At 35.7% G+C, this 20,120-nt stretch overlaps 1 protein-coding gene across 14 annotated transcripts in view; it reads right to left on the bottom strand.

Annotated features, from left to right (window-relative positions):
* Positions 1-97: 97 nt before the first annotated feature.
* The window catches only part of KLHL8 (kelch like family member 8), a 61,669-nt gene continuing 41,646 nt past the window's right edge, over positions 98-20,120 (bottom strand). For 4 of the 14 annotated variants that reach the window (XM_064486152.1, XM_064486151.1, XM_064486153.1 and 1 more), the window contains 6 exons: positions 19,852-20,020; positions 19,472-19,631; positions 17,014-17,215; positions 16,690-16,774; positions 15,848-15,931; positions 11,758-11,775 (listed from right to left, as the gene is read on the bottom strand). In XM_064486152.1, the coding sequence (XP_064342222.1) occupies positions 15,872-15,931; positions 16,690-16,774; positions 17,014-17,215; positions 19,472-19,631; positions 19,852-20,020 (676 nt within the window). In that variant the 3' untranslated portion in view covers positions 11,758-11,775; positions 15,848-15,871. Of the gene's footprint in view, positions 4,865-10,829; positions 10,858-11,757; positions 11,776-15,358; positions 16,775-17,013; positions 17,216-19,471; positions 19,632-19,851; positions 20,021-20,120 lie in introns of those variants that run through there. The other 10 variants (XR_010381049.1, XR_010381048.1, XR_010381050.1 and 7 more) reach the window with 10 other exon arrangements.

Below are 20,120 nucleotides of genomic sequence, written 5' to 3' on the forward strand. Positions count from 1 at the left end.
CATGTGTTAGTCCCGAGTAAGGGAAGCTCCAGGGACAAGATCTCATTTGAACTAGGCCTTGAAGGATAATGGGCCATTACACCTCTCTGATGGCTTTCATCTTTTCCACAAAAATTTTTTGTAAACATTTTTTATTGATTTATCATCATTTTACAATGTGTCAAATTCCAGTGTTCAGCACAATTTTTCAGTTATACATGAACATATATATATTCATTCACATTTTTTCTCTGAGCTACAAGATACTGTGTATATTACCCTGTGCTGTACAGTATAATCTTGTTTATCTATTCTAAATCCACAAAAACTTTCTATGTCACATCTTGTCTATTAGAGTTTTAGTAGAAGTCCATTGTATGGTTGTACCAATTTATTCAAGCAACCCCCGTGTTAGACATTACTTCTGATTTGGGGATATCATAAAGAATGCTCCCACAGCCATTCCTGGAGCAAACTAGTTGGACAGATTGGATTTTTCATATTTTTTAATGAAAATGTGTGCATGTGTATATTTACACTGAGTTACACTTCACCCCTAAAAACTTCAGCATGCATTTCTCAGGAAGTTTTCCAGCATAACCACAATACCATTATAGCAGCTAAGAAAATTTCTCAACATCTAGTATTCAGTTCACATTCAAATTTCTGTAATTGTGCCCCAAAGGTCTTACAGCTCATTTTTTTGAGCCAAGACTCAGTCAAGTTTTAGACATTACAGTTGGTCATTATGTCTCTTTAATGTAATGTTCTGCATCTTGGATTTGTGTTTCCCTCAGTGTCCTTTAATTCATTCCCTTATCTCCTATGTAGATTCTCTGTAAGCTTAGGTTTAGAGGCTTGATTATATTTGGCAAGAATCTTTCAAAGGTGGTGCTGTGTATTTCGTATTGCATCACGTAAGAAGGCACCTAAAATCGTTAGTGATGGTAACTCTTGAGTCTTTGGTTAAGATACCGTCACCAAAACTGTTAATTGGGGCCTTTCCCTGTTGCAGCCATCTTTCACTTACTGATTTTAGCATTCAGTGATCATTTACTCCTTTACCAACTGTACTATGTTTGGAAAAAAACAAAAAGGCGAAAAAAAATCACTCCATTTGATAGGTGGGAAACGGTGTCTTCTGATGTTTTCACTTACGTTTTCATTCTTACAGTATTTGTCCCCTTACATGTGAAGGTGCTGTGTGTGGCACATGGGTTACATGCCCAATACTCTAGACCTAGACCCAGTGTGAGTTCCCAACTGGGTAGATGTGGGGAAAGTTGTCACTTAAATCATACGGAATGAGTTCACAACTAGGAAAGGTTCTGTTAATGAACAGAGGATCCTTCCGGGCTATTCATCTTTGTTCCTCTTGATTTATATATTTAGGATATTAACCTCTTATGTTGTAAATATTTTTCTCCAAAGTATCTTGCCTTTCAATTTTTATTATGGTACTTTTTAAACAAAGTTTGTTTAGTTTTAAGTAGGCCGACTTCTATCAATGTCCGCAGTTTCCGCTTTTTGTATGTAAGGGCTGTTTCCCAGGACACTGCGAGGCCCATTTCCTACTGCTGATTACCGGTGGCAACTCTGAGGTGAGATAGAAACCCTCCTGTGTGTATCCTTCTCAGGCTTTAAATCAGTGTTTAGGCACTTTTGGAGTTTATTTAAACGAGCATTTGTTCACTTTTTGCCAGAGATGCTGCAAATATAAATTGTCACAATCCAGGCCACTTTTAATTAAGACATCTAGGTAGTGTTTAGAACCCCCTCAATCCATTCCAAACAGCTTTGAAGCCTAGTGGGTCTTCAGAATATAATCGAGGTTTATCTCTTACTTGGTTGTGATTAGAAAAGTATAACCATCGAGACTGTTTTGTCTTAGAACAGGATTCTGTCAGTGTTTGTGGTTTCCCCACGGACCACACTCAACTGAAAGCCAAGACTGTAGTGAGACAGCGAGGCTCTGATAATGAAGACCTGTGCCCTTAGAACAGACTGGAGGGTGGCTCTTGGAATGCTTTCTAAACAGACAATTCAATTTTAACTTTAAAAGACCATATGTCTGCTCTGGATAAGTGCTTTACATCACCCTTCTCAATTCCTGGGGCCCAGTCCTAACATCTCGTTTACCTTATTTCACACGTCAGAGGCAGAAACAGTTAAGTGGTCTGTATCTCTCCACTGCTAAATATTCCTGTAAATTATCACCTGAGCAACACACGTGTATACATACACATATATACACTATTACTGGAAAACCAATTGTACTCAACTGCATGGGCTTTAGAAAAATGTCTTTAACTATTTAACTTCCTGTTTTTCCATATTTGTCCTGTAGTCTTTGAAGAGATTCCAACTGCACCTGAGGTCTTCACAAGCATCTCAAAGGGAGTAAGTGATCTGGTAGAGTGGTTTTGCAGAGATCCCCCAAGCCTACAACTACAAGAGTTATCATTTTGAAATCTTGTAAAAATTGTTTTCAAACTGATTTACAAATAGACTTTAAAAAAAGACACATGAGCATACAGAGCAAAAAATTTAGAGCAAGTTTACTTCATCCCTTCCTCCCTAAAGTAAACAACCAGTAAGTTTGGCGCACTTTGTGTGCACAGAACTTTTTTGTGCACTTACACATTGTTTTTATACATAAAATTGGATATACTGTTTTTTTTCCACTTTATATGTCTTCTGTTAATCATTTTGTGTAGTAAGGCTATATCACCATTTATTTAAACATTCTCCCATTATGCACGTAAGCCTCCCCTGGCACCCCACCCAATTATTCTGCTGTTATAAACAATGCTGTACTGAGGAATCTTGGTACACACATCATCATGCATTCTTGTGTTTCTAAAAGATAAATTTCTGGAAGCGGGATATCTGGGTCAGAAGATAAACCAACTTAAAAAAAATTTTGTTGTTACCAAACCACTTCTCTTTAGAAGCTCTTATACCAACTGTGGATGAGCTTAAGTTCTTGCCAGCTTTGGCTGCAAAGTGAAAAACAGTATTATACTCTAAATTTGCATTTCTCTGACAACTGAAGTTAACCACTTTGCCACAAATTTATTTGGCCACTGGGATTTCTGATTCTGTGGAATGCCTGTTCTTGTACTTATTTCTGTGAGATTCTCTTCAGGTTGTTGACTGCCTCTGACATACTGCATGACTTCCCAAGTTTGCTCCATTGCCTGCACCTCGAACGACATCACAGGCTGCTTACGTTTCCCCACTTTTTCCAGCATTGGAGGTGATGGTCAATCCCTGACATGGGTCTTCAGGATTTAAAGTTCCATTAACCTTTAAAACTTATTTCTTGGTCCAAGGAACTGACACTCATCCTGGATAAACTGGAAGCTGTAAAACATTGGCAACGGTTTGAGACCCAGTGGGTATACAGAAGGAAGTTCACTGTAGGTTTCCCTATGGCCCCAGAGATCAAACCTAAAATTTGATGTGTCAGTCCTGAGCCTTACTTGACTAGCCCTATTAACTTCACATTTGCTTATTTTAAATGAAGGTAAAAAGCAAAGGAAGACTGATTTTCTTTTTACCCCTGTGAAATTTACTCCCATCCGTTCAAAGTGTTAGTGATTCCTGTGTACAAAGTGACTTGCTTCAGAATATGCGTCAGGCTGCCCAGCTCCTGGACTGCATGTCTCTTTCCACCCAGGTGACAGGTTAATTTAGATCTGGTGATTTCACACTGAGATACCCACTGTCCTGCCTTGTCAGTGGTCCTAACACAGAAGCTAAAGTGAACACCCTATGGTCATACTGTTCAGACTGGGTTACTTCAACCAACTAATCTGTTAGGCAGAGAACAGCATTCCTCTTATGCTTATGTGTTGGTCCTGAATTCCCCACAGCAAAATGGAGCCATTCGGCCTTTTTTCCTTTCATTTACCTCATCCATGACACTCCCATCGCTCTAGCACAACAGGCCTAGAAAGTGAAAACATGGAGAAGAGGAAAGGAACATGTATTAAGTGATACGTGCTGTGCATTTTCTATGGTTTGTATTTTTAAAACCACCTTTCAAATGAGTCGTTACTTTGCTTTACAGATGATGAAATTTAAGCTATGTCTATGGTCAAGCAGCTTGTAAAAGATGAAACTCATTACGGTATAGATCTGTTTGACCTCAACTTAGGAAGGGATTTTTCTTGAGAACAAACTAAAGGAAATGTGGCTTTTATAAGCTTTTTAAAAATGTCATCCACAAGCAGTTAACATTTAACCGTTTTGGGATTTTACGGGGGACAATCAGTAAAACTGGATTATGAGCAGGAATAGGTTTTACAAAACAAACTGAGAAGGAAGTCCTGAGAACCTGCAGCCACAGAAACTTCAACAGCACAGTGGCGGGGGAAGGAGTCCTTGTCTAACGCCGCTTCACGTGCTGCCTTGTAGACGTCCTCCATTTACCAGTGCTAGTCAAGACACTAACAATTCTAGTGACTGCTGAGATGGACAGGTTTTTTTTTTTCTCATTTGTATACTATTTGAGGGCATGGATTACTTAATAGAGAAAAATTTAAAATATTAAATATGTGATAAACCTTTAAAGTAGCATGAAAACAATTTTTAGAAGTCATGAATGATGTAAAGTAACCTTTAAAGTTTAAAGTCCCAGCAAATATGAAATAACTAAAATAGGCAACAGCATGAATTCCCCCTGGGTCCTCTAAGTTTGAGAGTAAAGGGACCAAATAAAACTTCAACTCAGAAACTGATGACTTAGAAGGGTCCAACTGGGGCCCAAGACATTCAGTCCTCTAATTTTCACCATATAGGGTATAGGCATCTAGGCAAAACAAACATCCTCCTCTGTCTTGTGCAAGTTACCTGAATGTCTGGTACTCTATTTCCTCACCTGTAACAAAAAAGGAAGGAGTTAAAATGATATCCTAGAGTCTACAGTGAAAATATTAGCAATCAAACATTTCCCTATTAAATGTGAGTTAACTACACAGAACTTACAAAAAAAACCCCACTGTCCTTCAAGATCATCAGGAGATGGGGAGTGTTCTACACATTTGTTACCATTGTTCAAAACAAATTTATAACATCTTTAAAACTGTTTGCAGAACTAGGCAGGCAAGCATACACACATACCCTACTGACTTTATGATAGTTTTTCTGGGAAGAGTTAAACAATACTGTTCATATAAATCATCAGACTTGGTTCCAAAATAAAGGCAGAGGATAAAATTTTGTCTATGTTAAGTATCTCTTGTTTTGGCAATGACATTGGATTAATCAAAATCTCCACATATTAATTTTTTAAAAAGCAGTATTTGTTATAGCAACATTAAAAAAGTTCTGATGCATATTTAAAAATTTTAACCCCCAACTATTTCAATTTCCCTCCTAGCCACTGCTTATCCTGAAGTTGAACAAACTACCTTCTGTCCTAAACCTTATACCCCTTTACCCACCCTAATTGATAAATAATCCATTTACTATGGTGTAGAATTACTGTGTACCAAATTGTCACACAAGAATGGATGGTCTGGCCTCTCCTCTTGCTTCCATTTGACTGAAGCAGTAAATCAACCATGCGCAGACCCCATGGGTCCATCATGCTTTCTACTATTTTGTACTAGGCTTTTGTGTGTGTGCACATATGTACATATACACACATACAAGTATACATGATCATTTTACAGACATGTCAGGAAAGTAAAATACATTGTTAGGTAAATGCATTGTGCTAGTGCCCAAAAATTTAAGAGAAATTTCACATAGGTACATTCTCCCCACTTTTTGAACATTTAATTGTTTAAAGTAAGAACCTACAGTTTGCTTAAACAATTAAGTGTTTAGTTTTACTACCCTAATTTCCTGAAGCCACATCTTTGTTTACTTACCAAATACACATTCCTTCAGTCAGTCAGTCCCTGGCCGGGTTTCTTCTTTAGCTCAATTTTTTCAGTTTTTAATGTGCATCTTGCTCTCATTTCAGCAGAGCCCTAGGAGCCTGGGGGCAGCTGAGACCCATTCTAAAGTTTTACAACTCTCTACAGGCATATTTACAGAGTGTTACCTGAAAATACCAAGGAGCCACCAGACATTCCACTTGTGTGCAATTCATTAAAAGGAATTTACATTCACTCCACTAGTAAGAATTATTTACTCCTCTGGCTCTGGTCTAAAAGGATGTGGTAGGTATGAGTCAACAAAACTGTGTCTGGCCTTTTCCTCCCCGTCTTCATAAGCATTAGCCACTCCACAGGTGTAACCCTTTATACCAAAAGGCCTGAGTGCATAAAGTGGGTGAGATCTGAAGCACAAAAGCTTCGTTTGAATATATGGCACCTCCAGGGATTAAGTAAAAGCCACAACCAACCAGCCAAGTCCTGAGAACTATTAACAGGGGTAATTAGGAAAACATTTTGAACCTGGGCCTCAATTGCGCTCAGTGTGCTAAATAATGCAGGCACAACATGAAATCAGTGTAAACTTTAACATGTTTTAGCTTTAAGCTTTCTATTTAGTGCCCTTTTCCCAAGTGTAATGTGTAGAATGCACCACTAGAGAGCAGCCATTTCCTATAGGAAAAAAAAATGTAGAAATACACGCTAAACACAAGGAGAATCCCACTTCACACCCAGGAGAATGGCGATAATCAAAGACAAAGACAGCACAAAGCATTGGAGAAGATGAAGAGAAACCAGAATCCCCATACTCCACTGACAGGCATATAATGCAGTACAGCCCCTATGGGTAACCGTTTGGTAGTTCCTTTAAAAAAAACGAATAGCCTCAGCAATTCCACTTGTATGAACCCACCCGAGATAAATGAAAACATGTTCATAAACATGCTTTATGTGAACACTCATGGCATCATGGCAGCATTATGCATAACAGCCCCAAACTGGAGACAATCCAAATGATCAACTGGTGAGTGGATAAACAAAATGTAGTATATGCATAAGATGGACTAATATTCAGGGGTAAAAATGCTATAGTACATATAAAATGAGCCTCAAAACCATCATGCTAAGTGACACAGCAAGATGCAAAAGACTATACAGAGTATAGTTTCACTTATATGATATACCCAGCAAAAGCTAATTAATGGACAGGAACACATCAATGGTTGCCTGGAGAGAAAGGCAGGGAGGAAAGGATGGGGAGGAGTGGAGACTGCAAGAAGGACGCGTGAAAGTTTTGGAAGCATGATGAAAATGTTCTAAATCCAGATTACGGTGATGTTGGCACAATTTAATAAATTTACTAAATCATGGGTTGTAAACATGGGTCACTTTTTTATTATATAAATTATACTTCAATAAAGCCGGTCTTCAAAAAAGCACAGTGATTTAGTACTGCATCAGAATAGGTATTGAGAAACGAAACAAGCAGAAGCAGGAAAATTAGGGCACTTTGTGTTAGAATGCAGTACAAATAGCCACTGTGTTGTTCAGTCCTGAGCTCTGGTTTCCAGACAGGAAAAAAGATAATTGTTTGCAGACGAATAGGGGGAAATCAGGGAATTTATGGTCAGGTAGGAATTTTATTACTTTTGGCCAAATGCCAAAACAAACTTCTTTTTAAAGAAAGGTTGCAAAGTTTCAGACAGAATGCAGTTATTTTCTGAATCTACATAACTACTCTGGAGTCCTATTTATGAAGGGATTTAACAGCAATGTGCTAAGGAACTGGTGTATATAAAATAACTGATACTTGAGACATGCAGGGCAAAGTGATACACACACCAATGCCAAGAAATCTTACATTTCACGATTATCCTTTTATGAACTCCCAGTTTAAATTTAAGAAAGAAACTTTAGGCATGACAAAGATATGGGACCAAAAAGCTCATTCTGTTAAGGTCTACTAAGAAAGTCAACATGAAAACTTTACAAAGTCTAGCAGCACATAAGAGAAAGGTTAAGTGAATAACAAGACAAAACTATGCCATTTGGGGGGCTCTAGAACAGAAGTGGCAACATTCTGCCGGCAGGGGTTATGAAAGACCTGTAGTCTGAAGGGCTCTCCCACTACTGTTAGTTCTTACATAATTATAAACATACTTTAAAATGCTTTACTGGAGTCTCAGGAAAGCAAGGAAACCTCCAAGGCCAATATAAAAGCTAGACTCTGAGCAGAAGTGGTAAGTAAACAGAAAAGCCACGGATGCCCTGAGGACAAATGCCACTATCAGCGCTGGGACTGGGACACCAAGCACTGAACCACAGTAAGACTAGCTGAACCTGAGCACCTAGAATTTGGCCAGGAGCCAAGAAGAGAGCAAAGATGTCCCAGGGCAGTTCCTGGCCTAGAGAAGCAAATGCGAAAAAAACTTTCAGAAAGAACATGCCCAATTTGGAACTTGTGGATTTCCACAGATTCAATCAAGAATGCATTTACGAAATAAAATCATCAAACAGGGAAGAATGACACCATAAGGAAAAATTCAGAGACAATAAACAGATTTAGACCTCCTGAGACTTCAGGTACTGGATTTATCAGCCATGGGATACAGAAAGAACTATCTATGACCCACCCAAAGAAAGAAAAAGATGCAGCAAAAGAAAGGAATTAAGACTAAAAATCCATCAAAATTACCAAGCATAGCTAAGAGAGAATGAAGTAGGACTTTTGGGAAAGAAAAACCTAGTAATCAAAATTAAAAATTCAATGGTTTAACAAAAGGTTACACAGAGCTGAAGTCAAAGTTAGTACATAGGAAGACAGTTTAAAGTTCCAGAAAAACAGAAGTAATATTCAATGAGTCCATGAAAGAAATTTTCAGGGCAGAAAGATACATCGCAAATATAAGAATCACACTGTATACTAGCAGGACAAGACAAAGAAAGACATATATAGATGCATCCATAGTGAAACTACAGATCAGAACAGATGAAGAGATCTTAAAAGCAGCAGCAGAGAAACAGAAGATCCCATAGGAAGGAAGATAATTAGATGGCAGCTGACCTGAAGTACAAAGGAAACCAGATAGCAGTGGACTAATAACTTAAAAACAGAGAGAAAACTAGAATTGTATCTAGTAAAACTATCAAGAACAGTTAAGTGCTGTGTATTTGCTGAGAGTAAACCTTAAGCGTCCTCACCACACACACAGAGAAAGGTAACTGTGAGGTGATGGACTGTGATAATCACCTGACTGATAATCACAAAGTATGCATATGTCAAATCATATTGTATACTTTAAATTTCATCACTTATACTTCTGAATAAAGCTGAAAACATTAAAAATACATTTTAAAAGTAGTAAAATAAGGACATTTTCAGATGAACAAAAATGGAGATTACTTTAACAGAACTTCCCCAAAGTAACTTTTGAAATACATCCTTTAGGGAAAAAAAATTACCTCAGAAGGAATGTCTGAGATACTAAAAAGAAAAATGATTAAAGTAAACCCAAATAAATATTTAATCATGTTTAAATATGGGCTGCAAAATAACGAAAATACTGAAAAAAGTTGGAAGAAAAGTGATGAATTTTAGTGCCTTTCATTGTTCAGAAAGGCATTTAACATACTGATTAACTCTAGATTGTGAAATATGCAATGAAATTTTCAAGGTTAACCGCTGCAAGATTGAAGGAGGTGGAAGGGAAACACAAACCAAAATCCTTCATTTAAAAAAAAAAAAGGTTTTTGGGTAATGGGGAGTGGTGGGGTACTGGTAAAATTTCTGATCATTTAATCCTCCACCCTAAAAAAAAATTAACCAGCCAGAGCAAGGAGGATAAATTTAAAAAGCCTATGAACATCCTAATCAAACTAGGAGTTTCAGGAACCCCACAATCTGAGCAGGTATAAGACATTAACAAATGAGGTGTTAACAACGAGTAAGAGGAAAACCACCAGTACTGACCCACGAGAGAGCCACAGCACTCACTAAGACATGTGGAGAACCAGCTCCAGAACAGCACTGAAACTGGAAGGTGTTTTTGCCTTTATTAATAGCAAGGGAGAACAAAGGGTCTGAGGCAGGTCTGAAAGGGCTGCAGTATTTTGGGCCCATGAACACTTCAAAACTAACCAGTGAAAGCACCCTTCCAAGATAAAATCCCTAGGCACAGAATCAAATACACATCTGAAAATTACACTACTTAAAATAAAACGTTCAATTCTTTTAAATTAGCATAAACATAAATCAGAAAACTTCAACGCACACACACACAGAAAACTAATCACAATATAGAATCTCAACACATTTCTCTACTGACAGGTCAAACAGCTCAAAGGAAAATAAAAATAGCAATATACAGTAGACTGAACAACACAATTAGCTAGTTAGATGTAATATACAAATACAGAAACTACACCACAACATTAGGCTTCTCAAGAATACATAAATAACAACAAAGTTTAACATAACAGGCCATAAAACAAGTCTCAGTACATTTCCATGAAGTGGAATCAAACATACCATGGTCAGACCAAATGAAATTAAGACATATTTGGTAATTTAAAATATACTTCTAAACCCATGGATCAAAGAAAAACGTGTATTGAACATTTATAAAATATTTTCAAGTGAAAATTAATGAAAACAGTGCAAATAAAATTTGTGGGATCCAGCAAATGATATTTTAAAAAGTAAAACTTACCAAAACTGACTTAAAAGAAAACAAAAATACTGAAAGATCATATAACCAGTAAGACACTGAATTGTTAATTTTTCTGCAAAAGAAAACTAGGTTCAAGATGTTCAAGAAATGGATTATTTCAATGTTAAATAATTCAGAGAACAGAAAAGAGACAATACTCCATAATTCATCATATATGTCATTTAGCACTTGGTTAGACAAATTGACCAATGGAATGGAACAGAAAGTCCCAAAACAGACGTTTACTTACATGGAAATTGGCCATGTAGATAAAGTCCCTGGGGAAAGGATGAATTAGTCACTAAACAGTTTAAAGAAAACTGGCTATCCACATAGTAAAAAATAAAATTTGTTCTCTCTCACCCATAGACAAATCAATTCCAGGTGGACTGATGACTATGAGAGACTTTGACTTTTAGAAGAAACAAGAAATATCTTAAGACAAAGAACTACATTTGAATAGGTTAAAATTAAGAAGTTTTCATTACCCAAAACCCCAAAAGATAAGCCATAAACTGGGAGGAGATATGTGTAATAAAAAAAATGGAAATATTAGTAGCCTATTATGAAGAACTCTTGTATAAACAAGAAAAAAGAATGGACAGAAGACATCAATAAATATTTCACAGAAAAAACAGGAATGATTAATAATCATGGAAACATGTTCAACAATCAAGAAAATGCAAATTAAAGCCACAATAAAGTATAATTTTATGCCTAACAGATTGGCAAGAACTAGGTCTTACAACAGCAAGTAAGTAATAAACCATACTGTAAACTGACATAACCATTTTGGAAAGTAATTTTGCATTATCTTGTAAAACTCTCATAAAGCTGATCAAGCATCTATCTTACAGCCAACTCTGCTTCTAGGTATATACTCTAAGAAACTTGCACATGTGTACCAAGAAACTATATATGAATGTTCATTTTGGCACTATAAAAGCCAAAAAAAAAAAAAAAAAAGAAAAGGGAAACTATACCCAACATAAAATTTAAAAAAACAAAACTATTGAATGAAAAGATCAAGTTACCTAAGACATAGAGAATATTATTTTTAATAAAGCTCATCAAAGAAATTATGAAAGTAAACAATGCATGGCTTAGGTATAGTGGTATAAAAACAGAAGGAAAAAAGGCAAAGGAATGATTAATTCTGGACAGTACTTACCTGTGGGAAGAAAGGAGGCTGGGGACTGGAATTAAGGAACACAGAGTCAATATCACCAGAAATGTTCTGGTTCTTAATTAGGGAGTAGATATGTAGGTGTTTTATTAGTATGCTTAATAACTTTCATGTTGCATCTACTTTCATATACACATCAAATATTACATATAGAAATACAGTGACCAGTAGTTGCTAGAGGCAATGTATGGGGTGGGAGAAATGGGTAAAGGGGATCAAAAGATACAAACTTCCAGTTGTAAAATAAGTAAGTCCTGGGGATGTAATGTACAGCATTGTGACTATAGTTAATGAAAGTGCACTGCATATTTGAAAGGCACTAAGAGAGATCGTAAAGCTTCTCATCACAAGAAAAAAATTTTGTAATTATGTGGATGACAGATGTTCACTAGATTTACTGTGATCATTTCACAACATACATACATTGAATCATGTTGTACACCTGAAACATAATTATATCTCAATAAAATAAATGAAAACTGACAAAAAATAGTGACCAGAAATACTTTCATACTGCTAAGAAAAGGCTATGAAAAAAATCATCTTTCCTTAAGTATGTATGTACTACCTTGAAAAAGTAGAGGCATAGCTGGTTAGGTGGAACAGGGGAATTTTTAAGTCACAAAGAATACTGGTCAACCATTGATTAATTGTGGATCTTGGGCAAGTTACTTGTCTTTGAATTTATTCTTTTTAACTGTAAAATGCAGAATTACTGCAAAGATTAAAATGTTACTATAAAGTGACTGGCACAGACTATACATTAAAAAATTGTAGTTATTAATTACAGGGCTATTACCCAAAATTAATGCCTTATATTCTAAATAGTTTGTTCAGGTAGACTGAATTTAGCCTCAACCAGTAAGATAATGTAAGAATGATTTATTAAAACAACAAAACCCACCAGAATTTCTGCATTCAAATAAGGTTTTCCTCTCAAAGAAACAATATATTTTTCATACCTCTGACTCACTCATTTTGCAACTAGAAATCAGTACCTCTTAATTTCCCTCTCCTATTTCTCTCCTCCCCTCAACCTCCCCACTCTGGCAACCACCTGTTTGTTCTCTACATCTATAACTCTGTTTCTATTATGTTTGTTCTTTTTTTTTTTTTTTTTAGATTCCATATACATGTGAAATCATGCATTATTTGTCTTTCTAAAGAAGATAAATACTTTTTTACTCAAATTACTATTGCTTAGGGTAATTTTAGAAATCTTCCATTGGAACTGTTGATTTTTGAAAAAATCCTTTCCAGGAGGAAAATCTTAATTCTTTGAAGGTAGAATTTCACCTGTGATAGTCATAAAATATTTTGAAATCAAGTCTGATGAATAAAGTACACAATGCCATTATCAAGTTAAGTTCTGGTCAAAATTAACATATGACTATGATGAGACTAATTAACTCTTGAGTGACCTAAAAATGGATCTTCAGGCTATTTTCAAAGAGGAGTTTCAGAAAAGTTTTTAGCAATGGCAAGATAGGTAGAAAAACAAAATTCATGCTTCATGAGGTTACTAATTGGAAGGACAACATCCATTTAATGCATAAAGAATCACATTTATATACTACAAGCCTGCAATTGCTGAAGAGACAACTGCTTAAATCGGTTGCTTTTAACTTTCAATTTTTGTAAGGTAACAAAAATCTTCCTATTTTCAGTTAAATATGAAGATCCTTTCTTTGAGGAGAATAATGTTACAGTCAACCTACTAAATCTTTGTATCTGAGGGATGGAAAATAAACAATTACATAGTTGTGAAAAGATTCTATAAAAAGCAATCAAACAATGAAAAACAGGCTGTACAGAAAGCAGTTCCTATTTATAATAAATACATGCAATATGTTTTGAATCAATAAAAAGCACTGATGTGAACCTAACTTTCTGATCTCAGTACCTGGTAGTATATATGATAATTATTCTGACTTGCTGGAATAGTACTACATAAATTTATACATGATTTTAAGAAAATATAGAGAGGTTTTATTGACACTTGTAACTCCACATAAAGGAAAAAAAAGAAAGTCAATTACATTCCAGTATAGTTTCTTTAAAAGTCTGGTATGATAAACCACAGAAAACATTCTTAACTAAGACATGAATTAGATTCTAAACGCATTCTCTATCATATAAGACATAGAAAGGAACAAAGAAAACTCAAGTTTACCGTTTGCAAGAGTAGTTTATACAATTTCAACAATCTCTTATCTAGGCATTAAGCTCAAAATGCATTTAGGAATTAAGCGAATGAATAATACTCCTTGGAGGGAGTACAAAATTTATTCATACATTTTAAAATGATCAATTAGTTACAGAGGATATAGTAAAATTAGTCAAAAGCAATTATCACGTAATTTGTTTTTAAAGTGGCAGTGCAATACAGTAAAAGCACTGGCTTTAATAACTATATGGGAGAATCAAACAATATTTCTAGAAATATTCCTTAAAGAAATGTGTAAATTTTCACTTTTTTCTGTTTTCCATTTATAATTTCTGAATTTTAGCTCTATTTTATGTCCTTTTGGTAGTTGTATTAACATCTGAAGTTAAAGTTACAGGCCTGTAGCCATCCTCTTTGAATATTTCATCTTTCTATTCCTATGGATATAATCATCTTTCAATTGCATGATTCCTTCTGCCTGATTCATATTTCATATCTCAGTGAATGTTTTTAATAGAGACTGCATATGGATTCTACTTTTAATCTTTTCAAATCACTGTCAGGTCCTTCAAGGCTATGCTTCTGCTCACACATGATGTAACAGCCAGCCACATGTTCCCTTTATTTCCATATTTTATGGGTAGCTAGGGGATCCACTTAGGATATTAGATGACTACTGTATAGACAAAACCAGTAATGGAAATGTAATACCTTTATGCTCCTATATTCTATACACATGACAAAGGCAGAAATACGTTCAAGAAAAAAACATTCTAAGTAATCTTAGAAACAATAAGATTCCCTCCCCTACAAAAATAAATATAACACACTAGTAACCATAAAAACATTATAATACAAGAAATGCATTATTATACAAGAACTCCATTAGACATGAGAAATAGCTGAAGCCAGGTTTTGAGCCTTATTCCCACATTCAGCCAGTTGTAGCCAGTCCAGTGAGTGCTACAGAGTCAAATGCTTTTGGGACTGACTGAAATATGGGTACAGTTGTACAAGAGAACACTGGTTCAGATCCAGCAATGACTTATGGACTTGCCCAGAGGCTGACAGAAAAAAAATGGCATAATTTGGAACCTTTTAAATCTGCTTCATGAAAGACCTTTATCTGCTAGCCAAGCCTTCTCACATTTTTTCTTTTTCTGATCGGATATACCCAAGGCACTAGGCTTTTGCAATGTGGCTTTCTGCCTTACTGTACTGATAAGCCCAGGTTGCCATTTCATGAGGACCATTACAGCTACTAGGCAATGAACTTCAGGGATGGATATATAGGGGAAGTATTCTTCACTGCCCCAGCTTCCTTGTGAACAAGATAACTGACCAGCAGTAAACTATACTAAGTCTAAGGCATTACTGAACGAAATTTAGGAAGGCCTGGAAGAGAGATACTGAACTACACTGCAAATACAAAATAGAATATTTTAATAGTCATCATAAATATTTATAAAATATATACATATAATGAACAGGCCGTTTTATAACGCTGGTAAAACCATGAAGAGCAGTTAGATCAGTAGGTGTATCAATATCTAGCTTCAAATTAATGTAAAGAAAAAATTTCAATTAAAGTTCAATAAATACACTAGAGAGGAATAAATATAACAGAAAAAACAGTAGTTTCAATTTTCCTCTGTTTTTACAGTATCTTGAACTAATCATAAAGTATAGTCTGTAAAGGGTTTTTATAAAAATGCATTCCTTTTCTGATAATAAATAAATCCAGATTCTGTACAGTTAGAAAAACTATGATGGTGGCAAATAGCAAAATAGAAAGTTAATAAATCTTGGGTTCAAAATCAAAAGAATAAATCAACGAGGAGAGCTAAACATATTTTCAGAGTCCTTCCATTAGGGAGTCGTGTCATGAACACCATTCACTCTCACAGTATCTCACCTGGGCACTAGAATAATGTCGACTCTAAAGCCTTCTTCTCCAGTATCTCCTCTGGCTCCATTTTTGCTTATTATGAAACAAATCCTTTTTGCGTGAGATGAAAAAATAAAAGTGTAGATTCGTTCAGATGGAAATAGTTCAGTTAGGTCTTTTGGTGTCCTAACAATTCAAACTGAAATTAAGGGCTTCTTACAGCATCCCTATAAAATTCTGAAAATGCAGCCAAGGGGCACTCAGAAAGATGAAACACTTTTTCTACTTCTGTAAATATCCAAGAAATTGAAAAATCAACACCTAAAAAAAGCACGGCATAAATTCATCAGCACCAAAGAGAAATGATCTTCAGTTGGAGCAGGTCCATTATGTGTCCTGGTATCCTTGTGTTGATGAATGGGTTCTAACTTCCCCTCTAGGAAAAATCCACTGTCTAAGGTTAACACCTTTAGGCAAAAGGTAAAGCTCAGCAAATGAATCCATTTTACATTTTGATTCATCCACACTTTTTTAAAAAGAGATTTCCAAGTTTTGGCACTAATTTAAACATTTTTTTGGAGGTATGGTTTCAGGCTAGACTGTCTTCCTTCCCTACTTCATTATTTGCTACAGTGGGAAATAGCAAATTGAACTTTATTACTAGTAATTCTTCAGTTACCATTCCAAAAGTTATGCTTAGTCACAATACAAGTTTACATTTAAATAAGACTCTAGCAGTTGTTAAAACTGTTCAAAGGCAGTCATTACAAAATCCTAGTTGTCTTTCTTCCCTATCAGATATGACTAAATAGTTGGTGCTGGAACTCCCATCACATACAGTCAACCACATTACTGGATCCATGACCTACATCTCGAATTTGGCTAGTTAAACAGGCACACACAGCTACACCTGCTCCAGCTCTGCAGTGAGACACAGATCCAACAAGCTCCCACCTGAAAAGACAGAGGAGAAAGAATGTCATCTTAAAACAAATCATGATTTACTTTACTCAAAAGACAAAACAAAAACTCCCTATTATGGGACTGGTTTTGAAAGACAGTAAAAGCTTCCTAGCGGAGATAAGATATCCCAAATGTTTTCTATTAACTACGTCTAGCAGTATTTTAGCACTCTGGAGTAATGTTACTGAAAGAACCCATTAAAGAAAGCATAGAGGAAAAATAAAAATTACCTATTCAGCACTGGATCAAATGCTTCTACTGTATTTAAGTATGCATTGCCATTATGACCACCAACTGCAAAGATTTTGCCCATCACTGTCGCGATCCCCACTCCACCCCTGGGAGTGGTAAGAGCTGCTACATAATCCCACTTGTTGCTTCGAGGGTCGTACCGCTCAACTGAACTCAGAGGAGAATTATCATCAAAACCTCCTACATGAAGAAAGATATTTAAAATAGCATTATCTTTCACAGAAATTAACCATTCAATCTCAATTCAATAGCTTCTACAAACCAAGCTTTTCAAAACATTTTAGAAAATCCCACCATCTATCACTACTACCAACTCCTATTAGATATTTTCTGTAATTCAAGATAATTTAAATTCTCCTCAACACTAGGATTAAAAATCTTAAAGTGGGAAAAACTGGAGTCCCTGTATTCAAGCAGATAATTTAGGAGAAAAGAAAAAACCCCACAACATTCATATAATTTTTCCTTAGACTCCTAAAGGCAAGCAAGACAGTACTGAGATTCCTTCTCACGGTGTATACATGTATATATTAGATTTTAAACAGCAAGAGGGCTTGAGAAGAGAATAAACTACACTAAATCATCTGACTCTTTTAGGTATAAGTTAAACTTTTCCAACTGTTTCCCTTAGTTCTATAATTGCCATAATTACAGAGATGGTGGACTATGACTGAATTCTTACTGATTTTTGCCAAAACTATATCTTTGTGCTATATATTATAGATGATGATAGTCCTCTCTATAGATCATCCCAACAATGTCACTTATTATGTTCCTGAGGGTTAAACATAGAGACTGTCCTTTTAACAGTGCTCCTTCCTTTAAAAATAAACGTGTCTCTTTTTAGGCTCCATCTCAGTCTACGTGAGTAACAGCTCTCCCTGGTGACTAAGCCTATTTTCCTGAGGACAGGAAGTGCTGATATTATGACCAGTCTATTTAGAAACAAGGTCAGCTAAAAAAAAAAAAAAAAATCAACAAAGTCAACTTCTCTAATGAGTCTAATGAGTTTAATTTTATTTAATCAACTGAGGTAAAAATCCACTGATCATAGTGCATATTTCAATGAATTTTAACAAATGTATATAGCAATTTCATCACTATCACAACTATATTTTTTCATTGTAACAAAGGCTTTAGTTTTAATTATTGCTCATGCTCATGTAGAAGATTAAGTTTTTAAAACAGGGTATTTATACTTTTCTAGCCCACTTTTTCATTGGACCCCCTATCACTTTCTTAGGTAATACATACGAATTTTGAATAAAGAACTCAAAGCAGAAGAACAGAAAAGGCAGGATGCAATTAGCTTCCTGTAAAGTTACCTTCAAAATTTTCTTATTCAAATCGGTAGTGCCTGTTTTAAGTAGGACTTGAATGACCAAGAGGGTTTGTTTTTAAGGTTCAACCTTAAGTCAGTCTTATCTTTACTAGGTCTGTTCTACCTATAAGGGCCCAGAAGATTTAGTAAGTAACAGCAGCAGTGATACTCCTATTGACGTACAACACATAACAATGCCTATGCTAGGCAGGGAGCTGTGAGACGTAAATTGTTATTTCTCTTCTTGTTTAATACACATGAGCACTGAAATACTCAGTAATACTTCTATTATTTGCAGACATTTAAATGCTAATAATATCCCACTCTCTTATCAAGAACTCTCAGTTCTGTAACACCAATTTACATCAACATAAGAAAGTGTGACATACACTAGCGACCCCCTCTCCAAATTCATCTCCTCCTCTTGTAAAGGAAGGCATTATTAATTACAATATATCTACCTGTGTACTGGTAACAAATAACAAACACAGTTTGAAAAGCTTAACATACATCATCTTGGAGTCTTAAAATAATTTTTAAAGATAGGCATTATTATCCCCATTTCATAATTCTTTAAAAACCTTGCTATTGGAAATGTGTTAAGTGGACCAGAAATAGCACCAATTATCACTTGGGAGCTGCTAGAAATACAGAATCTGGGCCTCGCCAGATTATTCCTTCCATATGAAAGTCTGAGAAAGTACCGTATAGTAAGTCAGAAAGCAATACAGAGATGCTAATAGCTATTATGCATATGAAATACCTATTAGTTTGCTTAAAGTAGTCAACATAATTCCCTTGAAATGAAGATGAGAAAAACATGTCTTAGGTCTTTAAATATTTATTTTAACAAAGCACATTCAATCTGTGTCCTGACATTAAAAAATGTCTTATTTAAATGTAATCCCCTACTTCAGATTACTTGCTACTCTTAGTAAAAATATGGAGGTAGAGTTTAAACATGAAAGATGAGATGAAAACAAAAAAGCATGAATATGAACCTTAAGAATTCAAAAGCAGATCTTAGGACTGACTCCACTTGAGCCTAAATGCAATGCAATTTGTGTTACTGTGTTTATGTCCTGTAAAAAATTAGAGAAATACCATCCACTTACCAACAACGTATAAGCAACCATGGAGCTCACTAACTCCATTGCCTGCTCTTCGCTGACCCATTTCTTTAACTTCTATCCACTTATCGAGATGTGGATCATACCTCTCCACACTAGATAGAGAAGCTACTCCATCATTGCCACCTACTGCATAAACATGGTTCTAAATAAAGAAAAAAATAAAAACACATGACATTAGATTCTGAATTGGATTTTCTGCTGTCCTAACGGTAGACTAGAATGTGCGAGAGAGCAGTATTTCATGGAAGAGTCTGGGGTGTAATCATTAACTGCATCCTGGAGATATGAATACACAGGTCTTTCCTTTTTGGTTAGGGATGTGATACAATCCAATCCAGTGAGCAAGCTGCAACATAACTTACCACAAGAGCCACAGAGCCGACTCCTCCACGGGGAGTGTTCATTGGTGCCACTGTACTCCACTGATCAGATTCTATGTCATATCTCTCCACGTCGTTGAAACAAGTGTTGTCATCTAAACCTCCAATTGCATATATTGGGCCTCCCAAGGAGGCCAAGGCAATTCCTCGCCTGCAAAAGTAATAAAACACTTTAGCATTCTGATTTGTTTCCAGAAAAAAGGTAGCCAAAAAATTGTGCTAATGCCCCCATTCATCATGTTAAACATCAA

This window comes from Camelus dromedarius, chromosome 1, assembly GCF_036321535.1.
Source record: "Camelus dromedarius isolate mCamDro1 chromosome 1, mCamDro1.pat, whole genome shotgun sequence".
Lineage (NCBI taxonomy): Eukaryota > Metazoa > Chordata > Mammalia > Artiodactyla > Camelidae > Camelus > Camelus dromedarius.